Source organism: Pimephales promelas, chromosome 20 (assembly GCF_988280905.1).
Source record: "Pimephales promelas chromosome 20, fPimPro1.hap1.1, whole genome shotgun sequence".
NCBI classification, from domain to species: Eukaryota; Metazoa; Chordata; class Actinopteri; order Cypriniformes; family Leuciscidae; genus Pimephales; species Pimephales promelas.
Window position 1 is genome coordinate 13,160,794 of NC_142788.1, and position 25,811 is coordinate 13,186,604.

Here is a 25,811-nt window from a genome sequence, read left to right on the forward strand (position 1 = left end):
CACGGTGACACTGATTTGACCGCAAATAATAATAATAATAATAGCGAACTATTTTTTCCCGACCAAATGTGACCAAAACGGTTATAAAAATGCTCGCATTATAAAAGGTTTCTTCAATGTATTGCTTGTTTTTTTTTCTGTTTATTACATTTCATGTTGTGACACTTCTATTCTCCCTGCAACGTCAGAGTGTTCAAAACGTCAACTAGCTTCCCCAACAAGCATCCTTAACAGAGCGGCCAGAGCTTCTTTGACGCTCAAGTCGGCGGTGGTGTGTACAGTAAAGCGATCAAACAGATACCTTCATTCATATTACTTGATGCACTTCAGTGGGATTTCATATAGAGTTTCTGTTATTTCAACATACATTTATAACTGGGAGGCGAATTCATTTGTTATAAGAACAGAACTACACTTACGATTATCATGAGCAAATGCCTGATGTTTGCATTTGCGCACTTACCTCCGTTAGATAAACATTTTTTAAACAACAGTGCAGGTCTGCAGAAAGCCTTCATTTAAGTAATTGCTGGAGGTAAGTGGTTCAAACGATTGACCTATTTGTTTTATAGCAGTTCCTGGATAAACCAGAGGATGTGTTGCAAAAACATCAAGCCAGCATCAATGAGCTGAAAAGAGCGCTGAGAGAGCCCAACAGCAAACTGGTCCACAGGGAGAAACGTCTCTCTGGAGCTTCATCCGGCAGCACTCCGGAGAAAAAATCTGTGAGTAAACCGAACCTGCAAGGGGATTGTATTGTGGGCTGACTAAAAAAATTATACTAATACTGCCTTAAAATTCCTGATGAGGATTATTCAGATTTATGTTAGTACGAGTCTCGGATTTAGTGCCAAATGCTTGATTCGTTATCCATGCACTCTTTTTCATATGACTAATCTCTCTTTAAGTGGATGCTGTTGAACCATTTCATGTCATGCCTCTGGTCAAGTGCTAGCAGCAATATTGAACTTTAATAGATGGAGTGGTTTATCTTAATCTGGCTGGAGTGGTTTATTTGAACACAGCATGAATGCATTTTCTTTAATTGGTCTTATAAGACAATGATATTGCTTGATAATAAAAAGCAAATTACATTTTAAGTACTTATGTACACAGATGTCTCCCTTTTGTTTAACTATAAAACATCCATCCAACATTTTACATGTAATTTGATAATATGAATTTTCCCTCCTCAGATCAATAATGGTTTGTCTTGTCTTATCTTGCATCATGAGTTTATGTTTGATTCATATTGCAAAGATATGCGCTGTACACGTTATAGTAGAGGTAGTGTTGGCATTGACAGGCCATTGAAACTGTTCACTCTATTGATATATAGGCCTCAGAGGAGTCCCTATTGATTGAGAAGCAAGACGGTTGTCAAAGAGACCTGCCCCTCAGTAAAAAAGACGAAAAGAGCAGGAGTCCTAGAGTAGCTTCATTAGCCACTGGATTCAACAGAGAGACAGAAGACAGAATGAGAGAACAAACCATCACTGCACACAGTGAAAAGAGAGAAAAACCAAATGTAGTAAAAAGGACCTCAACAGAAACCATTCTATCACCAGAGAAACCCCTGAGAAATCGCGCTAAAAGCCCTGCTTTAAGATACAACCATTTCCAGGGTGCCAGTTCACTAGAGGAGAGAGCATATGATAATGGGCAACCGCAGGACAGATCTTTGTCAGAGAATGTCATTCATACAAATGGATGCGATGAATATGCAACAGAGAGACTCTGGGGCGATAAAAAGTACATGGGGTTAACCAATAGAGAAGACGAGAACACGAATAAAGACTTAGCAAGGTATGTAGAGAGAAGTTTCGGAGAGGCTTCTCCAAATGCAGCCGTAGACAAATACATGAGAGATCGATATAATGAAAGCCGATGGGAGAGACAATCCTATGAAAGAGAATCCGAGAACACCAGAGCTACCTTACAAAGACAAATGTCTAAACCAGACCCTAAAGGTAAAGGCTCAACAATCCAGAGACACGATTCTACTGCAAGCGACACATCACAGTCTGAGGTGAAACGAATCGTTCCGCTGAAGCCTGAGAGGTCGAAGAAGTTGAAGGGGAATAAAGGACCCAAGCTTCAAGGACAACCAAGTGAGAAGAGCATTTCGGGATCATCTGAAGAAAGTGAAGGGACCAACTCTAAGGAAGAGCAAGTTGGGTTCGATAATGCCCCGGATGGCCTGTTGCAGCCCAGAAATTCTGCCGCTTTAGAAAGCACTGGAACTTTTTCCAAGCAAGATTGGATGAGTAATTGTCACATTAGGGAAGTAAGAGAATATTGCCGACAGTCCCAATTAAGAGACCTCAAGAACAGCGCAGACCACAGACTTAGTATCGAACAAGATCAGTTTCTTTTTGAAGATCCATTGTTTATGTTTGACATTCCCACCAATTCAGCATTTCCAGCCTTTGACCAGATCCCCCCTTTATACCCACCTGTAAAATCCCAGTGGGCGAGAGATACACGTACCAAACCAGTCACCAAAAGCGATTCTGGCAACAATCTTCACAAGAGCTCCGCCATGGAATCTTCCAAGAGGAAATCAGTGGTAACAACTGCTTGATAATCTGCTTGTCAATCACAGGAACTAAAGCATCGCATGAAACAGGCACATCCATATCTATAGTTTTGCATAATGCACATGTCGGTAAAACATAAGAAACCTGTTTCTGAGGAGAGATGAGTAGAATAGTCATTTTTTTTGCTCTAAACTTGGCTGATAGAAGTATGAGGTACTATAACCGCTGTCTGATGTGCCACTTTCTTTTCCTCTCCTTCCTCTGCACAGCTCGACATCTGCTTGCGCATTTGAGAAACACTTAGGAATTTCCTCATAATCTCCATTGCTTAAGCTTCAGGCTTCCGTTCCACTAACTTTCCACCTGATTCCTTCCAACATTCTTTCTCTGGTTCTCTCTTACCAGGCATGTAGGGAATGGTTGTTGCAAGGAATTAAAGGCCGGTGCACCATGTTATGCGAATGTGCCATTTTTGCAAACAAACGGGCTTCTGCAAGACTTTCAAAAATGGCCATGGTACTGTTCATGAGAAGGGCTCTGAAAGTTGATTTAACAAGGAATGGTTACGATAATATACCTAGCTGAATTCTTAGTGATTTTTTTGCATTTGTTCTTTGACTTGGCTGGGAAAGAAATTGTTCAGTTTTTTTTTTCTAACAAACTGCAGTGAATCTTGATGGCTTTTTTAAATGCAAACACCCACTGAGCAGCACTTTCCATAGACAACTGTTGTTGTCAAAGCAGATGCTACCTTATTTCACTCAACATTGAAACGGAAAGAAATTAAATTAAGACAAAGTGCTGATGTAACATTGTTCTGGCAGTAGAAAGACTTTGGATTAGAAAAGCCTGACGAATAACCTTGCAAAACTGCTCTTTGGGTATCATGATGTTTACTATAGATGTATTGGTTTGATTGATTAAAAGGCTCTTTAGTGGCACTTAGTGCAAAATTGCACCCAGCTGCCATAATATATTTTAACTTTCAATTGTTGTGGTGCCCTGTAGTTCACACTGTAACGACTTCTCATTTGTATCTGTGTCAGTCAGTGTATTCGATCAGTTATGTAAATGTCTGGTTGTTGGTTCAGAGCCTCCCTGTTATCTCAAATTTCAGTGCACTAACTTTGCATTGCTCTTCCTATTATTTCATCTCACATTCCAGGAGCCCCTTCCCACTCCAGCAATTCATGCGGAGCCTCAGGAGGAAGCCCAGGTGCCTCATTTTTCCACTCATCCACTGCTACCTCCTTGGCTTTCACATTTATGTATTCATAAGCACTACAATTTGCCTTCTGTCTTTTGCTTACATCATCACAGCATGATTGCATGATCCAAACCATCCTACACAACAGTCCTACACAGAAATATCATTTAATGCATCCACCACATGCATTGATTCATTGGCACTGTTTGGCAAGTCCTAGGCTTGCCACACCTAGCATGAATTTAACTTGAAGTCATAAAAATGTCCAACAGAGGAATATTATATGACATACAAATACAGATGTGCAGTAGGGTGAACATTTTCTATCAGCATATTCTAGTCTCAGTTTTTCCTCAGAGACATGTAACACTTCTGACATTTCAGCTAGTCTTTTGAGTTGAGTTTGAACTAACCCCTGCATCCCTACTAGACTCGTTCACCATCCGTCACCACAATGTTGTCTCATTCTTGTCATGTGAAGAAGATGTAACATCCATTATATTGCCTTGTTTTACCCCGTCAGTCGACATTTGCTCTTGTAGCACAGCTGGTTCCTTGCACCAAGATCTATTTTTGTGCTTCTTCAGAGAGAGCCCTGGGAGCGACGCTTGGGATCAGTATCAGAAGATGACCCTGACCCAGACACTCTGTACCTGAAGGAGACTCACCTGGGCATCGAGCGCAAATGCTCGAGTATCACCGTTAGCTCGACGTCCAGCCTGGAGGCTGAGGTGGACTTCACTGTGCTCATGGACTTCCAAACGGGTATGGAGGAATTTTCTAGAGGCATGACTGAGCTGGGGGAGAAAGACTTCTCAGCTGAGTTTGGCCTCTCCGACCGTCCCACTCATCCAGCCTTTATACTGGGAGCAGATCCTATCTACCTTCCCGAGGAGGAACATGTAGAAGTTCCGATGCCCGTAGAGAAACCAAAGCCCGTTGTAGAACAGAAGCCACCGGAGGAACGTAAACCGGAGGTAGACAAGCATCCTTTCTCTTTTAGCAAAGTTGCTGGCTCACCCAATCACTGGTTAGTGTAAATGTGCAAATGTGCTGATGAATGCAATCACGTCCCATTTTTTTTTGTTTCTCGCGTTCTACAGGGCATCAAAACAAAGCATGAAATTGCATTGGAATTTGAGTTGTTGATTGATGCTAATTCCATTCCATTTGATGCTGCCCTCCATAGTTCAGTCAGTCAGTTCAGGTTTGGTTTCTTTGATTTCACAATTGTGTTATATTTTTCATTGCTTCTTATTCTTTTTTTTTTTTTAACCATGACTCACCATATGCTGCTAAATTCATTTGATTGCCACTGTGTTTCTTAAATCTCACGATCACTCCCAGGTTTCGACTTGATCTGTTTCATTTCTTTTCCCAAGCCTTTTGTACCCAAGAAAGCTCCGCGGTCAGTGAAAGCTGCCCAAGCCATGAGGAAAGAATCTAAAGAACAAGCTAATGCCCAGTCGATGAGAAGGGAGAGCTCTGAGTCACCACCGATCCATCCTCTAAGTAGAGAGAGCAGTGAAATCATTGCCTCCCAAGCTCTAAGGAAGACCGAGGTCAAGATCGAGACGCAGCCCAATGGCTCTGAGGTCACCACAACCATAATGGAGATTGCAGACCCGGTAAAGACCTTTTAGCTCATCATACATACTTTACTGGACAAATGTCACTGTGTGATAGGTTAGAGGAACATGCTGTGAAGACTGTGATTATGTCAATTATCATCAATTACATAAGTAAGTGTAATTACTTTCTCTTGTTACTTACCTGCACAGTGGTGGATATCATCTGGATTGTAACTTCTCTGTTTGCTCTCATAGGACCACGGTATCGGTGGTATGCGAGAGGCTGCATACTCTATGACAGAGAGAGTGTCTCCTGTAAGCATGTCTATTCGTTCATCTGGTTTCCAAACCCGCTTCTGTCTGTTGCTTTTATTTCCAACTTTAGTTCCAGAGTTTGCTTCAGATGGTCTGCGTTATTTGTGATGTATGAAAGTCCCTGGCTTATCGTTTTCTTGCTTTGACAAGTGTTTATTTCATTATAATCTTGTACAGGTGAACTTGGGTTCGTTAGGTAGAGATGGTTCTCCTCTCATGGTTACTGAGAACGTAACATCAGCCACTACAACACATGTTACTAAGGTATCTAAAATATGCTGTTAACCTCTTGTATAGAATAGGTCTTAGTGGAAGGATTGAAAACGTATATATGTCATTTTGTTTTGTAGACGGTGAAAGGAGGCTACTCGGAGACAAGAATCGAAAAGAGGATTATCATTACTGGTGACGATGATGTCGATCAAGATCAGGTAGGTGCAGGAGGAACTAGAGCTGGGTATTTTTCAATGCGTTTTAGTGAGATATACGTATGTTGCTCTATGATTATATCAACTCTAGAAGGGTTAGTTCACTTAGAAATGTCATCATTTACTCACACTCGAATTTCAAACACATAAGATTTCATTCAACTTTGGAACACACATTAAAGGAGTAGTTCACTTTTCAAAAAACTTTTGCTGATAATTTACTCACCCTCATGTCATCCAAGATGTCCATGTCATTCTTTCTTCAGTTGAAAAAAAATAAGGTTTTTGATGTAAACATTCCAGCATTGTTCTCCATTTAATGGACTTCAGTAGGAGCCAAACTGTTCAAAGGGCTTTAAACGATTCCAGACGATGAATAAGGGTCTTATAAAGCGAAACGATCGCTCATTTAAAAAAAAAAAAAATAACAAAGTTTAAGTTTTATAAGCTCAAATGCTCGCCTTGCTCTGTACTGCGATGCACGTTCGTGACTCTCCTGTTCGAACTCGTTCATCAAAATGAACAAATCTTTTTCTGAGTCAATTCGTTCGTTTCGTTTGCTGAATGAAAATGAAACTCATTCTGGATTGTTTTCATCAAAAACCTTAATTTCTTTTCGACATTGGAGAGCTTTGCAGATCTGCGGAAGTGAAGATATTGTGTGAATAAATACTTTTAATTCACACCCAAAACAATCACATTGCTTCATAAATTTTGGATTAAACCACTGGAGTCACATGGATGACTTTACAATGCACTTTGATCTTTTTGATTAGCTAGTTCTGATCAGTGGATAGACAGAATTCTATTTTAGGTTTCAATAAAATATCTTAATTTGTGTTCGGAAGATCAACAAAAGTATAATGGGTTTGAAATAGGGTTGTTGTCATGGTGTCATGGAAATTTTCACCGCAATGTATAAACTTGCGACAACAACGATATTACCAATGACACCTGGGTTGGGGGATTATTTTTAAATTTGCTGCGTGTATAGCAGTAGCAGCTACTGACCATACATTTAGGTATAGGGCACATTCTGGATCTTAGCACTAGTTTATGATAAAAAAAAATTGTTAAAGCTTTATACTGTATTGTAATCACTGAACACATCAGACACATTTTTGGCAGAATTCGAATGTGCTAGCGCTATTCAGTTTGAGGTAGAGGGTGGATTTTCAAACCTCTCACATCCCACTCCCACAAAAAAAAATCCTGTCCCATCCCAATCCCAGGAAAAAAACATCCAGTCTCGTCCCAATCCCAGAAGAATGAATCCTATTCCCTTAACTAATAGTTATGCTAATAGTCAAGTAGTTATGCCGCAAATTTAACTAATTTGCGGCATAACTACTTGATCACGAGTGGCTCAACAGGTAGATATATAGAAAAACTCATCTTCCAGGCATTTGACCAACCAGTTTGACACTTCAGTGTGAGAAATCGGGGGTGTGGCATGTGAACGTGTAAAAAAACAATCAAATGCAGGTGTCTCACGGCCAATATGCATAAGAGTTGGCAGCTATGTATATTACAGCCAACAACAGGTACGGGTGTGTGGAGCACGTCATTCACTTTACCAGCTACACCAAAGCAAACAGGACAGCATAAAAAGACATAGCAAATAGAATTTAGTTCAAAATGTATTTATAGAAACTGTATATTTGTGTATAAAGTTGCGTATCATAGTTTTATTACGATTCCCGGTCCCGCCCACTCCCGCTGACATTTTTTTCCTTTCCCGTCCCAATCCCGTGATACAAACTGATTTTCCGCACAGTTTTTTGTGTCTCTTTAAATGCAAATGAGCTGGTGCTCCCGGCCCCAATTCAAGAAGAGGGCGGAGCTTCAATAAAATCCCGACAACACGTGAGGAATACACTTGTACCAGATGTGGGACAGATCTGGGCCGAACTATGTTGCTGTCTGGGTCATCAGTGTCCGACTCCGTTTCATACATATAGGGCTGGACACCACTATTTTCGTTGACAGTCATATTGCTTCTGATTTTTTTTTTATTGCCGTAGTTATCCGAGGCACAATGTGTTAAGGCTCCACCTTCTTCTTGAAATGGGGTAAAGAGCAGCAGCTCATTTGCATTTAAATAGACACAGACAAAAATGTGTGTTTTTTCTCCCACCCCAAATTTGCCATTTTTAATATGGTATAATAAATGATCTGTTCTAAATGAGCGAATTTTGAGCTGAAAATACAGACACAATCTGGGGACACCTGAGACTTATTTTACATCTTGTAAAAAGGGGCATAATATGTCCTTTTTTTTAAATTCTGTACACGAGGGCTGGGAAATAATCAGCAATTAGCAAACAACACTCAATTTCTGATGGACAAAATAAGCATCCTCATAAATGTTTCCCTTTCGAGAAGCCATCTCACTCTAATATACAGTATTTCACAATAGACAATTCCAATTTCTGTTTCATGGCGACTTTAAAGAGCAAATTAATTGGTCAGAAAGCATATTACTATTAAATTGGCTGCTTGTTTCCTCTTCTTTTCATTTAACTTGAACAATAAATGACTTTTTCCCAAGGCGCTCGCAATGGCAATAAAAGAAGCCAAGCAACAGCACCCTGACATGTTGGTAACCAAGGCTGTAGTTGTCAGGGAAACCGAATCTTCCACTCAAGATCCACATGAGGAATTGAAGGTATTTGTCACCGCTAGCCCTCGCATGCACAATTAATCCATCCATTTCCAAAATGCATATTATGTTTCCACTTCAGCGTTTATCTGTCATATTGAGCCTGCTGGTGTATAGCAGTTTGACAAGGGTGTAATGACATGTCAAAACCAGTTCAGTCATGTTAACTCTAGGTGGACGGCGCTGACAAACACACTCTTTCATTGTACCGCGAACCCTGCAGTTATCAAAAATCAATTGCAAACCTTGTTTTCCATTTTACAACTATTGCCATCTTCTAAATGCACTTTAACAAATGGTTGTATTACAATGATCTGCTATTTGTTTCGTTTCTTCCTCCATTAGTCCTGATCTCCTCAGTTCTCAGGACTTCAACGAAAAGCAACTGTTCCTCAATGACTGCCAGTGGGTCGCCAACATCTACAGACCTCTTATGCTAAAGCTTCTTGCTTCCACTTACATAAACGATACTAACATTTACACATGCACACAAACACATGCTGCCTCCTCCCTGACGTCAGAACCGATTCCTTCTCATGTAATTTCTATTTGGTGTCTACATTCGGTGTGATGACATGGACATGCTCGTTCAAGAGGCGCTCGGACCATTTGGGAAGGACAGACCCGAAGAGCATCACATCGATCGGACGATTTAGCTGCCATTGTAGTCCCTTGCTTTTTCTTCACGGATGTGAAAACTAACCAAGCGCACTATCGACAGCCCGATGCTAACATCAAGCATGAGGCACGGGGCTTTTTGATGAACATTGCTGAAGATTTAGCTTAGTGGAGTGACAGTAGTGTCTATTGAGTAGTTTTTCTAGGCCTCATATTACACTTTTTGCAAACACTGAACTGTAGGGAAAAGCCTAGATAGCGTACACACAGTATGTCGTGCTTCTCTGATCAACAAACGTTATGTTGCTTTTCTGAACCTCATCTGCATGTGGCAAAGCAGGGTTTCAAATATTTTCATATACATCCAGCTAACTAAAAACTCTGGTTCAGTGTCCTTAGAGGAAAACGATACAAACTGTATTAATGTATGATTGCCAAACCTTTTGATGGTCCTCTGAAAAGTATATATATTTCCATATTAGATATAATATGAAGATAGTGTACTTGCACATCCCCCCCTGAAAATTTCTTGTTAATTACTGCTGTATTGTTTTACAGCGTTTTTTTTTTCTTGGGAGCCCTTAAATATAGATATCACAAACAATTTTCAGGTAATCAAACTTTAGATTTTAGATTGAAAATATCCCCAAGTATGAGAGTTTTGAAATGCACGCTACAAACATAAACACGTTTGCTTGTTGAATGCTCTATTTCATCTCCTACACATATTGTTAAACTGTGAAAAATGAAGTCCAAAGAAGTCAAACCTAATTTGAGCTCAGTACATGCAGACACAATTACATAATTATTTAATGTGCATGTGCATTTAAGCATCGCAGAAAACAATTAAGTATTATTTTCCAAAACGACAATATTTAACAAATTCCCTATTGCTCTATACGTTTATGAAACTTCTGTGATTTTTTTTTAAACTGTTTCTTCCCACACAATGCTGTGCCAACGAACTAATGATTTTTAAACACTGTCGTAATGATTCTGATTTGTTAGATATGAGACCTTTTTATGTGTAAATGTCATGAGCCTGTGGTTTTCAGTGAAGCGTGACCCTTGAGCCATGATTCCCTTTACAAACATTTCCTCTGTGAAAGCAGTAGAAATCCTGGACAGGACGTGTATGTGTTCTAGTGTTGGATGGATGAATGAGCTTTGAATCGTGTGTATTGCCAAATGAAAAACATAGCATACTTTATATTAGGATGAAAGAAGGCCAGGATAGAGTCTTAATAACATTTGCTAACATGGTCAAGGCTTGTTGTTGTGTAACTAATGCATTTGTTCAGGACTGTGCACTATGTGAAAATTACAACACTTCACACAACCTGCAGATATCAGAAGGGAAATTTGTATACTGCATTCTTCCAACTTGTACAGTTACAGATTTCTGAGGACACAGGTGCCTGAATAAAAAGAAAAGAAGTGCCATGCAAAGGTTGATAGTCGGATTCCGAGTCAACCACAGCGGTCTTTGGCCAGCCCATCTGCTAAACCTATGTCTCTTTACAAGGCAGCGTCCTTGTTTGTGCTGTAATGTTGCATTGGGGATTTGAACTTTGACGAAAACGAGTTAAACTAACTACTTTAAGCATTGATTCCCCCTGAGATTCCACCTGCAGGCACTTCTGTTTACACCGCTATCCTCTTCTTTCTACTGCTTGGTTTTGTGTGTTTGCTGTACAGTGTTCGAAATAAACAAGAACCATCCATGTGGTCAAGTTTGCTATTTTGTGCATCTGAGTTCAATAAAAAAGCAGATACACTGAGGATTCTGTATTATCCTCCAACGGTTTAAGTACAAGTATTTCCCCTTTTGTTCAAGAAATGTTGCATTGCCTCTATTGCAGTGCCATCTTGTGGTCAACTGAAGAACACTCTCCAAACCAGGAATATGACTCAAGTACAGTAGTCGCCTTATTACAGTAATTAGCCTACATACAGCAACAATGCTCATTTTACCCAGAAGTGACCGTATAATTGTTCCCATAAAAATCAAAAAGCAGTTAATTTTTTCCAAATCATCACTTTATAGTTTTCTTGTGTATCAGCAAGTTATGCTATGCTGATATAAGTTTTACCGGGTCAATATCATAATATCACTGATATAAAGATACTGACCCGGTAAAACTTGGCATAAGTAGTTTTTAAAGGTGACGTGTCAAAAAAATAAATTAAAAAATCCAATCATACCCCATATTCCATACCAGATGAGGGCAGCATAGCCTACCTCCAGAATCACGTCTTCAGACAACATGAGCAAGCGCTGTTTTGCTCTCTCTCCCTCGCGCATATTCAAAGGTTTTGTCACACACAGAAAAAGGACACGGAGACCGACAGACTAGACAGAGCAGGTTAGTTATGATATATAAAAAAATCAGAGCTCTCAGATTCTGTCAATTTTATTACGCAATTCAAACAATATACCGTTTTGGCGCTTGTAAATGTTACACTACAGATCTCTAGCACATGTGAACCGATCATCTACTAGCTAATGGTAAAAGAACACGAACACTGTTGAAAGATACAGTTTGCTACAACTTACCAAAATGTAAGTTGCAACTCACCTGCCGTGCCGAGGCTAGTAATTTAGCATGCTAATTCAGGTTAATATCTCTGCTGCACTATAACCTGTTTTAATGACACCATCAACCTTATTTCTTCTCATTCTTTTAATGCGTGTATCCCATTTTTGAGATATTTTAACCTCAATTCTTACACATGGTACCTTCAAGGTGTAATGAACAGTTTAAGGTAGGGTTTTGGATTTGATTTTGAAAATACATAGCTCAAAAGGTCCTGCCTTCTTTCCTCCAACGAACATGAACACACAATCGTGCATCTCCAAAACTCAGATGCACGATATTGCACTTACTCTGTCTCTCTTTGTGACTGGGTCACGAGCTTTGAGTATGCGCCTGAAGGGGACACGTGCGCGAGGGCGATGGGGGGAGGGGGTATGGTACGACCGTTTGATTGACGCACTTACAGTCCAATGATTCTAGGTGGTCTTGGAAATGATTGGCTGGGGTTTTTCGATTCCTGCCCGTTCGACAAATGATTAAATTGCTTTATTTTTATTTCACCGCTTCCAACTCAGTGGCTGTAATTTGGTTAGGAATAGGATTTCAAGTGATTTTGAAAAAATGGTCAAAAAAGAAAATCACATACCCCACCTTTAACGAAATTGTCACCTAACAGCTAAATTGGTGATTGATGCAGATTCACATTATAAGGGTTGAACAGACTGGTCGACTTTAATGCTTGACGTCAACTAGTCGCTGAGAGCTAGCCCACTTTTACGCTCCGCTTCAGTTAAAATGACAAATGCAATCATACTCGGAGAGCGCTCCACAATAAATGTTTGATTATACCATCTGAATGCTCAAAATTGATCGTGTGAACGCATGTTTTCAACAGCTTATTGTACAGGTAAGTTAATCACCATTATAAACTGCATTACACACAGAAGTGCGCATGTCACGCGCATATGTGTGTGTGCGTGTGTTCACGTGATGTGAGAGGGAAAGGACATGTAAAAAAGGGCCTGACATCTGAGCAACAATATAAAATATAACAGTGATGACAATAACAATATATAACAATGAATCTTAAAAACATTATGTGTTCCTTAATTTATTAAAAGCAGACAGTCCATTCAAATACTTTTTTCAAGCCACTACAGAGCCAGTTCATGCTAAACAGCTTGAAAATGGAAAGTAAGCATCATGTCCTAGGTATTTCAATGATCACAGCTATACCTTTAGAAAGCACCCCGACGGAAAATGAAAAGCTGGTCTTTTACAATCAAAATGTTATCCCCTATACATCGTCATCAAATAAAGGAATTGTAAAAGAACAAACTAAACAAGAAACGAAATCAAGACAACTTTTTAAGGCTGCTCTGGTCCTGAGGATATTTTACACACTGTTTCTCATTAAAGAGGCACACACACACACACACACACACTAGCAAAACAAAGATCTCAGTGCATGACTGAAGGAACAACCAGCTCGAGACAGCCAGTGAGCTCTTTTACTGTTTAGGTAAGGCCAGCAGCATTAGCTTCGTCTTCAACAGACAGGGGGCATGTCAACACTGGGGGACTGTAAACTCTGTCTGATTTGAGGACAGCTGATTTAATGGGTTGATGTTCTTATAATGAGAGTGTCAGTGAGGTATGGCTGAAGGGATTCTCTTCAGAGTTCATTAGTCCCAAGGTTCCAATGAAAAAAAAGGCATTTGTGTGGTTCTCCACTGCCAACCGTCTAATGGATGAATATGGATTCAACTCGACCGAACAGATGTTCTTGTGAGCGAATCCTTAAGAGTGAACTGCATGTCATTTTATGCCCTTAAACACCCAGTTCCTGGTTGGAAAACCACGTGGTCTGTCGATACATTTATCCAAAAACAATGAGATCGCTCTTGCTGCGCAGTCTTCGACAGCTTTGGTGTCAGTGATCAAAACCAGGTTAGCAAACTTCCTCTTTTGAAAAAGCGAGAGGAAAACTTTCCATCATAAGAGAGTCTCGTTTGTAAAACACACTGGAAAGTTCTGTTCTCTCCGCTGTAGAGTTCAGTTCATCTGTCATAAGAAAGTCCTGACCGTACAGTAGAGTAATAGTGTTACGAGCAGGGGGAGAGCTTTCCGCTCCGGGGCAAATCCAATCGCATGTGCAACTGCAAAAGAAAAAAAAATTAATAAACTATTTTACAGTTTCTGATAAGTATTTTTCACTTGTTTTATTTTATAAAATTAATAAAAAAAATGCATGATTGACATGATTGGCTGAAAATAATAAACAGGGTTCATACAAGGTCAAATTCAAGCACGTTTCAAGTACTCTCAAGGTCCATTTTAAAGCTTTTTCCACCAATGTAAATTACAAATATATATAGTCACAATTAGTGTTTTTATCATATTAAAAGAGATAATGCAATGTTTCGTAATAGCAGAAGGATCAGATGTTTAAGCAAGTTTTATTTTTCAAAATCTATCACTGTCTAAACTAGATAATGCCTATGAATAATACTTTTCATTATATAGAGGGTATGCGCGTGACGTCACCGTCGGCCGGAGTGCCTGCAGTTACTCACAGTGAGTGGCAAAAAGACTGAGCGGCTGTATTTGTTTTCAGCGTGAATGCCACGAAAAACAAACACAACACATATGGTGGCAGTATAGTGCGAGCCAACTGCCATTTTGCCCGAACTTAATTTTATTGTGTTCAATCTGCTTAAATATATGTACAATTTAAGTTTACTTAATCCGTTTGTGTTGGATTACATGATTGATTTGTGTTGCATTAACTGAAACTGGGTGGTGCTTGTTAGTTCCCAGCATGCTTTGCATATGGTTGAATTAAGAGAGAATAAATGTTAAAATTAACTGTTATTTTATCTTTTTTTTTAATTTAGAAAAGGCGAACACTTGATGGTGTGTAATTGTGTTTATTGTAAAATTACATTGGAATTATTATTTAAATTACAGTGGGTTACCATTGTGGAGAAGAGTGGAGCATTTTGTTTGGTTGTCGACTGATTGCTTTGGTTGAAGGAGCATGTAAAATTCAGAATTTAAGATGCTAATGCTAGCCTATCAATTTAATTATGTATCATTTAAATAAATGAAATATTAGTGGATTATTGAATATAAAAAAATACCTGAATCATGTCAGGATGCCATTAATAATTCACGTTGAGACTACTTAAATTGGGTCGGTTAAAATTACTTCATTTCATGATGTTGAAGTTACATGAACAAATTATGTTTGTTTAACGTAATCCAGTTATGTGGAACCTGCTGACAAAATAAAATTAATTAAAGCGAACATATAATTTTTTTGAGTTTAAAGCACAAGGCCAGCGTACTAAAAGAATATAATAAATGCCACACGGGCCATAAATTCAGACCTGCTATCCTGGGGATGGTAATCTGTTTGCTGCTGCTTCCCTCGCCACCTTCACTGACTGGTTTAATCTGGATGATGTAATCCTCATCCACAGGCAGAGAGAGCTCGAGAGATGTGCTGTTAGTCTCCACCACGCTGGGCCGACTATGTGTGCTTTGCTTGTACATGACCTTCAAAACAAAAACAGATGCTTTACAACTCAGTTTATATGCAAAAAATTAGCAGACTGTTGAATTAAGGGTGTGTGTTACTATATATCCCAGACATCAACATAGTGACGGACGGCCCTTGTCACGTATGTGGATCTGGGCCGAAAATAAGTTGCTATCTGGGATGGAGCTGTAATCTGTCAACCAATCAGAATCAAGCATCCAACAATGTTGTGATGTAAACATCAGATGTAGTTCATACCTTATAGCCCATAACTTCAGACTCATTCTCCAGAGCCTTCACATGATCCCACTTGAGGATGAGTTTGGAGTCTGTAGTATTCCACATGACTTTCACTGGAGACTGGCTCGGCGCTGGAGAAAATACATTCAAAGTACTGAACGTCACATTTCAGAGCAGTTTAAAACTACTGTGTAAATGCTTGTGTATGAAATCGTTTTTTTTTTTTTTTGAAAGCTGCTTATAACCTTAAAGGGATATTCAAAATGTAAAATTCAGTTATCGTTTATGATCGTACACTCATTCAATATATATATATATATATATATATATATATATATTATTGTAATCCATATGAATTTACTGCTTTTATTGACATGTAAGCATTGATTAGCACACATCATCAAATGGAAAATGGAAACTTGAGCGTACTTGCTTGACATCCAAGGTTAAAGTGTGTTTGAGTATTTGAAGAGCTCTGTGTATGTGCATAGATCAATGATTAAATATGAATAAAAGCCAGGACTTGGATTAAACCGCTCTATACATATGGATTCATTTTATAACACCATTTTAAAGTATGACATTTTTGGGGGAATGGGCTTTCAATGGATGGACAGAAATCTCTCGGGATTCATTAAAACATCTTCATTTGTGTTGTGGAGATAAAAGAAAGTCTTATGGGTTTGAAACGATGTGAGGGTGGGTGAATGATGACAGAATTTAAATTTTTAAGTAAACTATCCCATTAACTTAATTAATGATAACATTTAAACAATCCCTGAAATATGCAGTGTAAAAAAATTTACAGAAGAAAACTGGCATCTGGGGTTGAAAAAATAAAGTAAAAATACATTAAAAATGTAAAAAAACAAACAAATAATTTTAAACAAATAAACGGGTAAATTCAACAGCACTTTCTGCTGAATTAGCAAGGCCACACTGCTATTACCAAAATCTGTTTTGTACCTTTAACATATATACTAAAATTCACCATAATAACACTGATGGTAAAGAGAAAACCACATGATGAATCAAAGATCATCACAAGTTGATTTTCCATGTGCTGAGGTAAATACTAGTAAAGGGTAAAATACAATTCTTTTTTAAGTGAGTTTAAGTTTATAGAGAATAACCCAATGGCCAAGGCTCACGTCACACTTACGGGGTCTCTTGGTGGTAACATTCACCACGGCACTATCAGGTCCCACACCAGCACTGTTATAGGCTTTGAGTTTGATGTGGTATGTACTGCTGGGGTCCAGTCCACGAATGACAGCAGACGTCCTGTTTCCCACAGTCCTCATCACACTAGCCGTGTCTGCTCTGTCCTTCGTGCTCCAGTACCTCAGCTGAAATTTACAGTCAACTAGAAGTCATGATCAGCATCACAAAGTGTCTTTAATTCAGCTGTGGTGTCCGTCTAAGCCCATTAATATTATATTTCTAATAATGTAAAAATCTCACTTCCCTAAACCAAAGATCTTACCTAAATTCCCAAAAATATGACTTAATCATTCTAAATAGAATTGTTTATAGGGAGTTACTGTATTTAGAACATTAAGAATACTGTGAGAACTGTTATATGTACTAGTAATTGGCCTTCCTCACCTCATAGCCCATTATGCGTGTCCTACTGGTGCTCCAGGGTAAAGGCTTCCAGCTGACCTCCACTTCTGAGGCTGACAGGCTCTTGGCACGGATGCGACTGGGGGCGCGACTCGGCTCTATGGTCAGAATAATCATTACTGTAATGTCTTTAGGCTCATAATTAGAGCAATGATGCACCAGCTAATGCTCAGTACGTTCAATTTTCCTAAACACAAAACAACACTGCAGCTACAGTATATAATGTTGAGCATAATGAGATTGAGCATTTCATATACCCGTTTGTACTTAAAGGTATTTTCTTGTCCACTGCCACTATATATATATTTGTTAATATTATAAATGTCTTTACTGTCACTTTTCATCAATTGAATGCATCCTTGCTGAATCAAAGTATTATTTTTATTTTTTTTTTAATTGTAGCTACTTACCCTACATTTTTGAATGGTAGTACGCATTCTCATCCTAGTGCGTCATATAGTGACGATTTTGACAATGAGTATACATCCAACGCACATGGCACCCTTATAACGCGCTTCGGTTATGGGTAGGTTTAGGTCTGGGGTAGGGTCAGGGTTAGACCACTAGGAGGCGCCTTCTGGCCCATATATATCTGCGTCCCATAGTGACACTAAAGGGTGCCTTGTACGTTGGATGTATACGCATTGGCAAAAGCGTCAGTATATGACGCCTTGAGATGAGAACGGGCTGTTTATCATGGGTTTCTACAATAATATGAAGTAGCAACTATGTGTCATCATATCATCATATTAGAATGATTTCTGGATCATGTGACACTGAATACTGGTGTAATGATGCTGAAAATTCAGCTTTGAGCACAGGAATAAATTACATTTTAAAATCTATTCCAATATAAAACTTGAAATAACATTTCAAAAAATTATTGTTTTGACGGTTGCATTTTGCAGCATTTTTCCATTTTGCAGCTTTGGTAAGCACTACAGAATTTAACACTTTGTTACATGTTACATGTGATTAATATAGTACTAATTACCATAGATTGCACGTAATTACATTGAACTAACCCTAAAACAAACCTAATCCTATCCTTATCCTATAGTAGCCTACATGTAGTTAATTATCATTACTCAGTTATTAAATGTATAATTACACTGTGACATAGACATCTTTAAATAAAGGGTTACCAAATAAAGTGTAACCGAGACTTCTTTTAAATACTCTGCATATTAAGCTTGATTAAAAAAAAAAAAGTTGTATCATTGAGAAAACTACACATTGCATCTTCACTTAATGAGTTAATGCTATAAATGGAGGTTGGTAAGTTGGTTTTACCCTCTTCTGCTGAGTAGATAGTGGTCACGGGTCCAAAAGGACCTTCTCCTTTGTTGTTGTAAACTCCCACTTTCACATGAAATGGAGAGAATGGAGGGATGCTCTCGTTTTTGAAGATGTATCGAGATGCATCAGGAGACGTCACGGCCGCCTGCATCCAGCTTTGACCACCGAGAGGGCGGAAAGCAACCACGTAGCCGAAACCTGGACCGCACTGCAGCTCTTCTGGGACTGGCTGGAGAGACACAACGACCCGAAAGAGTGAGTGAAAGAGAGATGCATCATTATATCACAGCAGTGTAATACCAGAGGCTTCGTCTCAGTAGAAACGGACTATAGAAAATCCCTTTCACGGTCCTTGAACATATTTTTTCGCTTTTCACATTTTGAAACATATAATGGCTAAAATCCTTAAACATTTTGTCTGCCTCACTGAAGAGTGTCTGCCTTTTGAAAAAAAAAAAAGTTAAATTACAGACCAAGCAAGCTGACAGCATGATGGGTGTTTTAGATACAGGCCAGTATCTTCACATCTACTTTTGTGCACTTAAATGTGTGAGCCAGAACTTGTTTTGTTACCTCCCAAGTGATGACAAGCTCAGAGCGACTGCCACCTCCTCCGCTGACTCTGGCTGGGGTCGTCCTTGGCACTGTAAGAAAAAAAAGAAATACTTTTTACGCCAGTTTTACAAGATGAGAAACACCAGAAGTGCAGACAGCACTCCGTCTGTTTAGCATGATGCCACAGAGACACTTTCCTGGCTACTGCTTGGTCCCTTTCTTCAACTTGGTTTTGAATAAAAAGGTTTAATATATAGTATGGTTGGAAGAGTTTTTCCGTCTGGTTCAGATTACACATTTTTTTGGCTGTTACGATCACTGTGTCAGATTACGTGATTTTAACTCCTAAAATCTTGTCGTGTCGTGGACAAGACGTGTCAGACTACACATTGCTTCCTGACTGGTCATCGCATGCGCGTGATGTCATCGAGAAGGCGAAACTAGTAGTGAGTGACTTCCGGAAACGAACGTAAACAAACAATGGATGAAGCGGTGAGTGTTGTATGGGCTGTCCTGTGTTCAGAAAAAAGTAAAAAAAAGAAAGAAAACCCGACAATGGACGCGTTCCTGGATTGCTCGAAGAGGACAGTATGGGCGGTCAATCCTACAAAGAGAACTTGAGGAGGTAAAATATTGTTTTCTTAAATATTTTTACTTTTAGTTTTAACGCTAGCACCATCGTCTCTTTTTCGTTTCGCCATTTTTGAAAGTTGTGTACAGAGCTTCTGTGCTCCTATTGGTCAACCTCATACATGTGATGGAACCGTTGTGGATGACCGTTAAAAAAAAAATAAAACATGCTAGTCTTTTGTCGCGATGTCGTGAAGCAGCGCAGACGTGACGTAAGTTGTCGCCCACTATGACACACTATACTAGATGATACGATCGAATCTTGCGTCCCGACGCCCGTTGTCGTTTACAAATCCCCACGACACCCAACGGCAAACGGATCGTGCCAAAATTGGGCTAAAATCGTGTAATCTTAACCAGGCATTATCAGATGTTATAGAAGTGCCTTGCACTATTACAGCAAACCTGTAAACTTCACCAAAACTTTTGAAGGCTTTTTCGTCAGAAGGCGGCGCTAAGTGTTTTTTTTTTCAGTTACAGTATATCTGCGGAAATGTTACTACTATCTCTTTTCACAGATACTGTAGTGTTTTTTTTTTGTATATAAAATGTCGCTAAAATGAAAAAAGTATTTGCTCTGTCTCGTTTAGTCACGAGCGTATGACCTCGACGGGCTGAGCAGAAGAAATTAACCAGAGAGGATATTCACATCAATGAAGGCTAGCCTAAGAGCCACACCTATCTATGACACAATCGCCACGAACCAAGGGTGTTAACCAACTTTTCTGGAAGTGTGCTTGGCAAGCCATTTTGAAATACAGAAACAAACTCCAAACAAACATTTTTTCGAAAAATGATTTCACACTAGCTCATAAATCGAGGCCTTAAGGTGACATGTCTTAATGTATGATAAAAGCCTGGGAGTAAACAAGTAACTACATATTTACGTACATGTGTCCTTGGTCCTGATTTTTTGTGAGGGTTTGCTAGGTTCCCCGGTGCCTATGGCATTGGTGGCCAGCACTCTGAACTCATATTCAACCCACGGACTCAATTCAACCACACGGGATGTCAGCTGTTGCCCTCCCAGAGACTCTGGCACTGAGAAAAGACAAGGTGATATTAAGATATTTCAAGAAATATGAAACAAAATAATCACTTGGATACTGAGTGAGCAAGTGTGTAATTACAAAAATACTTAACCCTCCTGTTACCCTCAAATCTGATAACACTTTTTACCCTCTGGGGTCAATTTGACCCCAGTAATTTAAACCTCCACAATATGTGTATTTTTTTTTACAAAGTTTTGTCTTAGTTAATTTATGTCTTTGTTGACTACTTAAGTAACGTTTTAAGTTGACATCCACCCACCACCCCCCTCCCCACCCCACCTAACCCCACCTAACCCCACCTAACCCCTTACACATCCAGAATACCCATTGTACGACTATGGACAAATTTACAAATCAACATAAAATCTTACTGATTTGACCTAAAATTGGAAAAGTATAAATACATCTGGTGTTTTATTTTGTTTTATAATATTTCTAAGTATAGATTTTTGTAATCTATAAAATTTGGAAAGAAAAACTATTTATTTTATCAAGGATAAAAACACAAGTTATGTTTGGGGTCAATCTCACAAAAATTATGTTTTCTCCTCCCCCATGGCACGGGAAACATCCAAGTTCTCACAAAAATGATGTTTTCCCCTCCCAAATACACAGGGAAGAATTATTAGTTATCTTGAGAATTATGTCACATGTCATGTGAACTACTAGTAGTTCTCGCAATACTACAGATATGGTTATGTTTGGTTAGAGCCCTAAAACAGAGGGACGTTTTTTGAAAATGATATTGAATATGTAAAATTACAATGAACATTATAAATTCAAATTATAACATGTTATAATGACCTCAATATAACAACCAAAACAAATGTGTGTGAAATTTCAATATTTCTTCTGTTTTATTATACAACTAAAAGAGCCTGGGGTCAAATTGACCCCAAGGAACACCGATGCTACAAAATTTGTACAGGACTTTGAAAAAATATTAGCAGGTAAATTTTATGTTTTCAGAGTTGTCCCCATTAAATTAGGACAAGTCATTAAATTTGAAGCAAAAAATAAAAATAAAATTATGTTTTTACAGACGTTAAACATTGAATGGGGTCAAATTGACCCCAAGGATAATAGGAGGGTTAAATACATGACATGCTGTATACTCGTTTAGTTGACTGTAAATGTCAGTACACTTCAATCATATATTTAAAGGCAATATAAAAAAGAGGCTGTACAGAAAGCACAGAAGAAATGAGCAGAAAATATGTTCACATTGTGGTCAGAATGTCTGAAAACACACTGAGCATGTGCTAATAGATAGGCTATTTAGTTTAATCATAAACACTGAGTAACAAGAATGTGTTTATGACAAGACAGATGACTGAAAAGAATTTAAAGGGCTCAAGCCAAACTAATCAAACATGAGTGGTGACTATAAGACACTCGCACATCATTATGATGAACTGCATATACTCAAAACGAACAATTCCTGCACACCTGTTTTGGCCGCCTGCCATCCGAGAGAGAAGGGGCTTCGGATCTGAATGTTGTAAGCAAAGACTGGACTGCGGTTATCAGGGCCTGGACTCCAGGACATAAAGGATGTTGTCTCCGTCACTTCATCAACTTTGATGTCCAGCGGTGGGTCAGGGGGACCTGTAAAGGAAATGATTTTGAAACTTTTGGTCATAGTTTATACAAAGTGTCTTTAGGAGTAGTTTAATTAAAAAAAAAAACAAAAAAACTTTTGCTGATAATTTACTCACCCCCATGTCATCTGAGATGTCCATGTCTTTCTTTCTTCAGTTGAAAAGAAATTAAGGTTTTTGATGGAAACATTCCAGGATTTTTCTCCATATAATGGCCTTCAATGGGAACCAAACGGTTCAAGGTCCAAAAGACACTTTCAGTGCAAACTGCAAACTGTTCAAAGGGCTTTAAACAATTCCAGACAATGAATAAAGATCTTATCAAGTGAAACGATCGTTTAAAAAACGATCGTTTAAAAAAACAATTAAAAAAAAAAACTCATTTAAAAAAAAAAAAAAGTTTAAGTTTAAGTTTTATAAGCTCAAATGGTCGCCTTGCTCTGTTCTGTGTGATGCGCATTCGTGACTCTCCTGTTCGAATTCGTTTATCAAAATGAATAAATCTTTTTCCGAGTCAATTCGTTCATTTCGTTCGTTGAATGAATCAAATGACTCGGATAAATATTCGTTCATTTTGAAGAACGAGTTCGAACAGGAGAGTCACAGAACAGAACGGCGAGCATTTGAGCTTATAAAACTTCAACTTTGTTTTTTTTTTTTTGAGCGATCGTTTCACTTGATAAGACCCTTATTCATCGTCTGGAATCGTTTAAAGCCCTTTGAACAGTTTGCAGTTTGTACTGAAAATGTCTTTTGGACCTTGAACCGTTTGGTTCCCACTGAAGTGCATATGGAGAGAAATCCTGGAATGTTTCCATCAAAAACCTTAATTTCTTTTCGACTGAAGAAAGAAGGACATGGACATCTTGGATTACATGGGGGGTGAGTAAATTATCAGCAAAAGTTTTTGAAAAGTGAAGTTTTGTGTATGAAATTTAGTTTGGAAAAACATTACCTCGTACCACAACATCTGTTGCTATAGACGCACTGTCCACTTTAGTCTGTACAGCACATGTGTACCTTCCTGCATGCCTTAGCTGAATGTTACGGATCATAATGTCACCAGCAGATGTCTATAAGCAAACACACAACCATATACATATACAGTTTCATGAAAGACAAAACTTATGGTCTTCCAACGTTAGATTCAGATTTTTCAGTGTCTTCAAAAATTCGACAAGCATGCATATCAGAAAGTAAAATGACATCATGCTAAAAGAACGACACGCACCCCACCAACTTTTTCGAAATATCCCCCATGGCTTCCGAAATTGATCAACTGCTCATTGAAAAACCAGGTGAATCTCACGTCCAGGGAGGGGTCACGTGACACCTGGCACGGGATAACAACACTCTCTCCGACTGTAACGTCCAGCTGGGTGGCTTTAGAAGTGATGATGGTTGGGTCTGAAATAACAACCAGATGGTCATCAGCTGACACATTTATAACTGTACATTACTAGTCATCAGCTTGGTGCACAAAACAGCAGTTGTTGTATTACAGTATATTATGACCAGTCTCTTAAAAATGTGCTAGTAGCTGAAGATGTCACACATGTAAAACATTAGTCTAGCCAGTTCTTTTTAGGTGAGGAAGGCGGTGATCAGCACACTTCTGCCACCACTAGATGTCACTATGCTGTTAGATTTCCATCTTCTGAAATAAATGACTCCTCATATCATCAACGGTTCTTAATGTCCCCCTAAAAAAATCTCCAATAAACCTAACCTTTCAGAATATATATATATTATTTTAAAGAGTCTGACTGTCTGTCTGTCTGTCTTTCTGTCTGTCTGTCTGTTTGTCTATCTATCTATCTATAATATTAAATCTAGATATAATGGGGGTCTATGGTCACCACCTCAAAGAGCATGCACAAAGTCCAAATTAAACATGATTTAATGACTCTTAAATGTAAGTAAAGATTGTCTAAGACTCGAAATGAGCAGTTTGTGTGAGAAAGCGAACAGTATTTATATCATTTTTACCTCTTGTTCAAGATCAGTTGAACGTGGCTGTGGTTACAAGAGGTAAAAACGAAATAAATACTTTTCGTTTTCTCACACAAACCGCTCGTTTCGTGTCTTAGGCCATCAATGTGTACTCACATTTACGAGTCATTAAATCATGTTTAATTTGGACTTCTCTGTACATGCTCTTTGAGGTGGTGACCATAGACCTCCATTATATGACTGAAAGAAACAAACGGTTTGACCTAAAAAAAAATTGAAACTAATCTATCTATCTATCTATCTATCTATCTATCTATCTATCTATCTATCTATCTATCTATCTATCTATCTATCTATCTATCTATCTATCTATCTATCTATCTATCTATCTTATCTTTGGAAATCGTATTCGCTATATCATCACACCTGTTTGGTATTCCTCTGATGTATTTGTTTTATTTAAGGGGTGTCAATGATACGGTCAAGATAACAAAAAAACAACAAAAAAAAAAACAAAAAAAAAACAATATTGCATATTAATAAAACAGCTGGCTTAGCTTTAATTTACGGGATGAATCATTACCGATTAGTAATCTCCGGATTCCCCCGTGCTGAATTATTCATGCTTTATCAAGCACTCTGCTGTGAACCTCTTGCAGAGATGTCTTTTTAATAAGGCAAACACGTGAATTTTGCTGGGGCAATTTTACTTAAACTGTTAGCAAATTAACATGTCAAATGAACATGTATTCAGGATCTGGGCTTTCATGTGAAAATGAGAGCGGGAGAAAAAACCAGAGAGTTTCTATAGAAACCAATTTCAAAGACAAGAGGGACCACCAAACTGCTGTTCTAATAGAATGCTGGTATTGTTACGTCGTCTTGTCAGATGGGTGAAGAATGAAGAAAATTGCAAAAAAGGCTGTTTTAGATGGATCTAAGCTCTAATGAAACACAGCACAGTTGTTCCCACACATATCATGCATCTCTAATGTTCGCCGAATAAATCAATTTCCCATTAACCACGAGCACAGTTCATCTAGAGAGTGTGGAGATAAGATAAGAAGCTTGCGCTTTACTCTCATAGCGGCAAAGACTGTATTAAATCATTATTTTATGTCCTAAAGAATATTATGTAATTCAACTTTTTATTATATTATACACTACCGCTGAAATGTAGGTAAGAATCTTACCAAAAGTTGGTACGATTTTTTTAAAAATGTTTTTGCGTCTCTTACACGCTCACAGAGAATACATTAATTTGATCATGAATACAGTAAAAACAGTTGTGAAATATTATTACAATCTAAAATAATTAAGATTGTAATAAAGATCACTTGTTCAAGATCACTTGAATGTGGCTGTGGTTACAAAAGGTAAAAGCGATATAAATACTGTTCGTTTTCTCTCACAAACTGCTTGTTTCGTGTCTT

The 25,811-nt window shown here is 38.5% G+C and overlaps 2 protein-coding genes across 11 annotated transcripts in view; one reads left to right on the forward strand and one right to left on the reverse strand.

Annotated features, from left to right (window-relative positions):
• Positions 1–11,069, forward strand: part of LOC120463369 (band 4.1-like protein 1) — a 75,944-nt gene extending 64,875 nt beyond the window's left edge. For 3 of the 9 annotated variants that reach the window (XM_089124453.1, XM_089124457.1, XM_089124455.1), the window contains 10 exons: positions 573–725; positions 1,340–2,569; positions 3,706–3,756; positions 4,335–4,724; positions 5,130–5,375; positions 5,574–5,633; positions 5,811–5,897; positions 5,984–6,064; positions 8,613–8,729; positions 9,069–11,069. In XM_089124453.1, coding sequence (XP_088980579.1) covers positions 573–725; positions 1,340–2,569; positions 3,706–3,756; positions 4,335–4,724; positions 5,130–5,375; positions 5,574–5,633; positions 5,811–5,897; positions 5,984–6,064; positions 8,613–8,729; positions 9,069–9,074 — 2,421 coding nt within the window. In that variant the 3' untranslated portion in view covers positions 9,075–11,069. Of the gene's footprint in view, positions 1–572; positions 726–1,339; positions 2,570–3,705; positions 3,757–4,334; positions 4,778–5,129; positions 5,376–5,573; positions 5,634–5,810; positions 5,898–5,983; positions 6,065–8,612; positions 8,730–9,068 lie in introns of those variants that run through there. The other 6 variants (XM_089124454.1, XM_089124458.1, XM_089124456.1 and 3 more) reach the window with 4 other exon arrangements.
• A 1,895-nt stretch (positions 11,070–12,964) lies between these two features.
• Positions 12,965–25,811, reverse strand: part of cntn3a.1 (contactin 3a, tandem duplicate 1) — a 73,442-nt gene continuing 60,595 nt past the window's right edge. For both annotated transcript variants that reach the window (XM_039652946.2, XM_039652945.2), the window contains exons 13-23: positions 23,657–23,832; positions 23,381–23,498; positions 22,274–22,432; positions 20,664–20,813; positions 19,161–19,231; positions 18,582–18,816; positions 17,271–17,386; positions 16,825–17,011; positions 15,681–15,793; positions 15,271–15,439; positions 12,965–14,037 (exon numbers count right to left, since the gene is read on the reverse strand). In XM_039652946.2, coding sequence (XP_039508880.2) covers positions 13,946–14,037; positions 15,271–15,439; positions 15,681–15,793; positions 16,825–17,011; positions 17,271–17,386; positions 18,582–18,816; positions 19,161–19,231; positions 20,664–20,813; positions 22,274–22,432; positions 23,381–23,498; positions 23,657–23,832 — 1,586 coding nt within the window. In that variant the 3' untranslated portion in view covers positions 12,965–13,945. The remainder of the gene's footprint in view (positions 14,038–15,270; positions 15,440–15,680; positions 15,794–16,824; positions 17,012–17,270; positions 17,387–18,581; positions 18,817–19,160; positions 19,232–20,663; positions 20,814–22,273; positions 22,433–23,380; positions 23,499–23,656; positions 23,833–25,811) is intronic.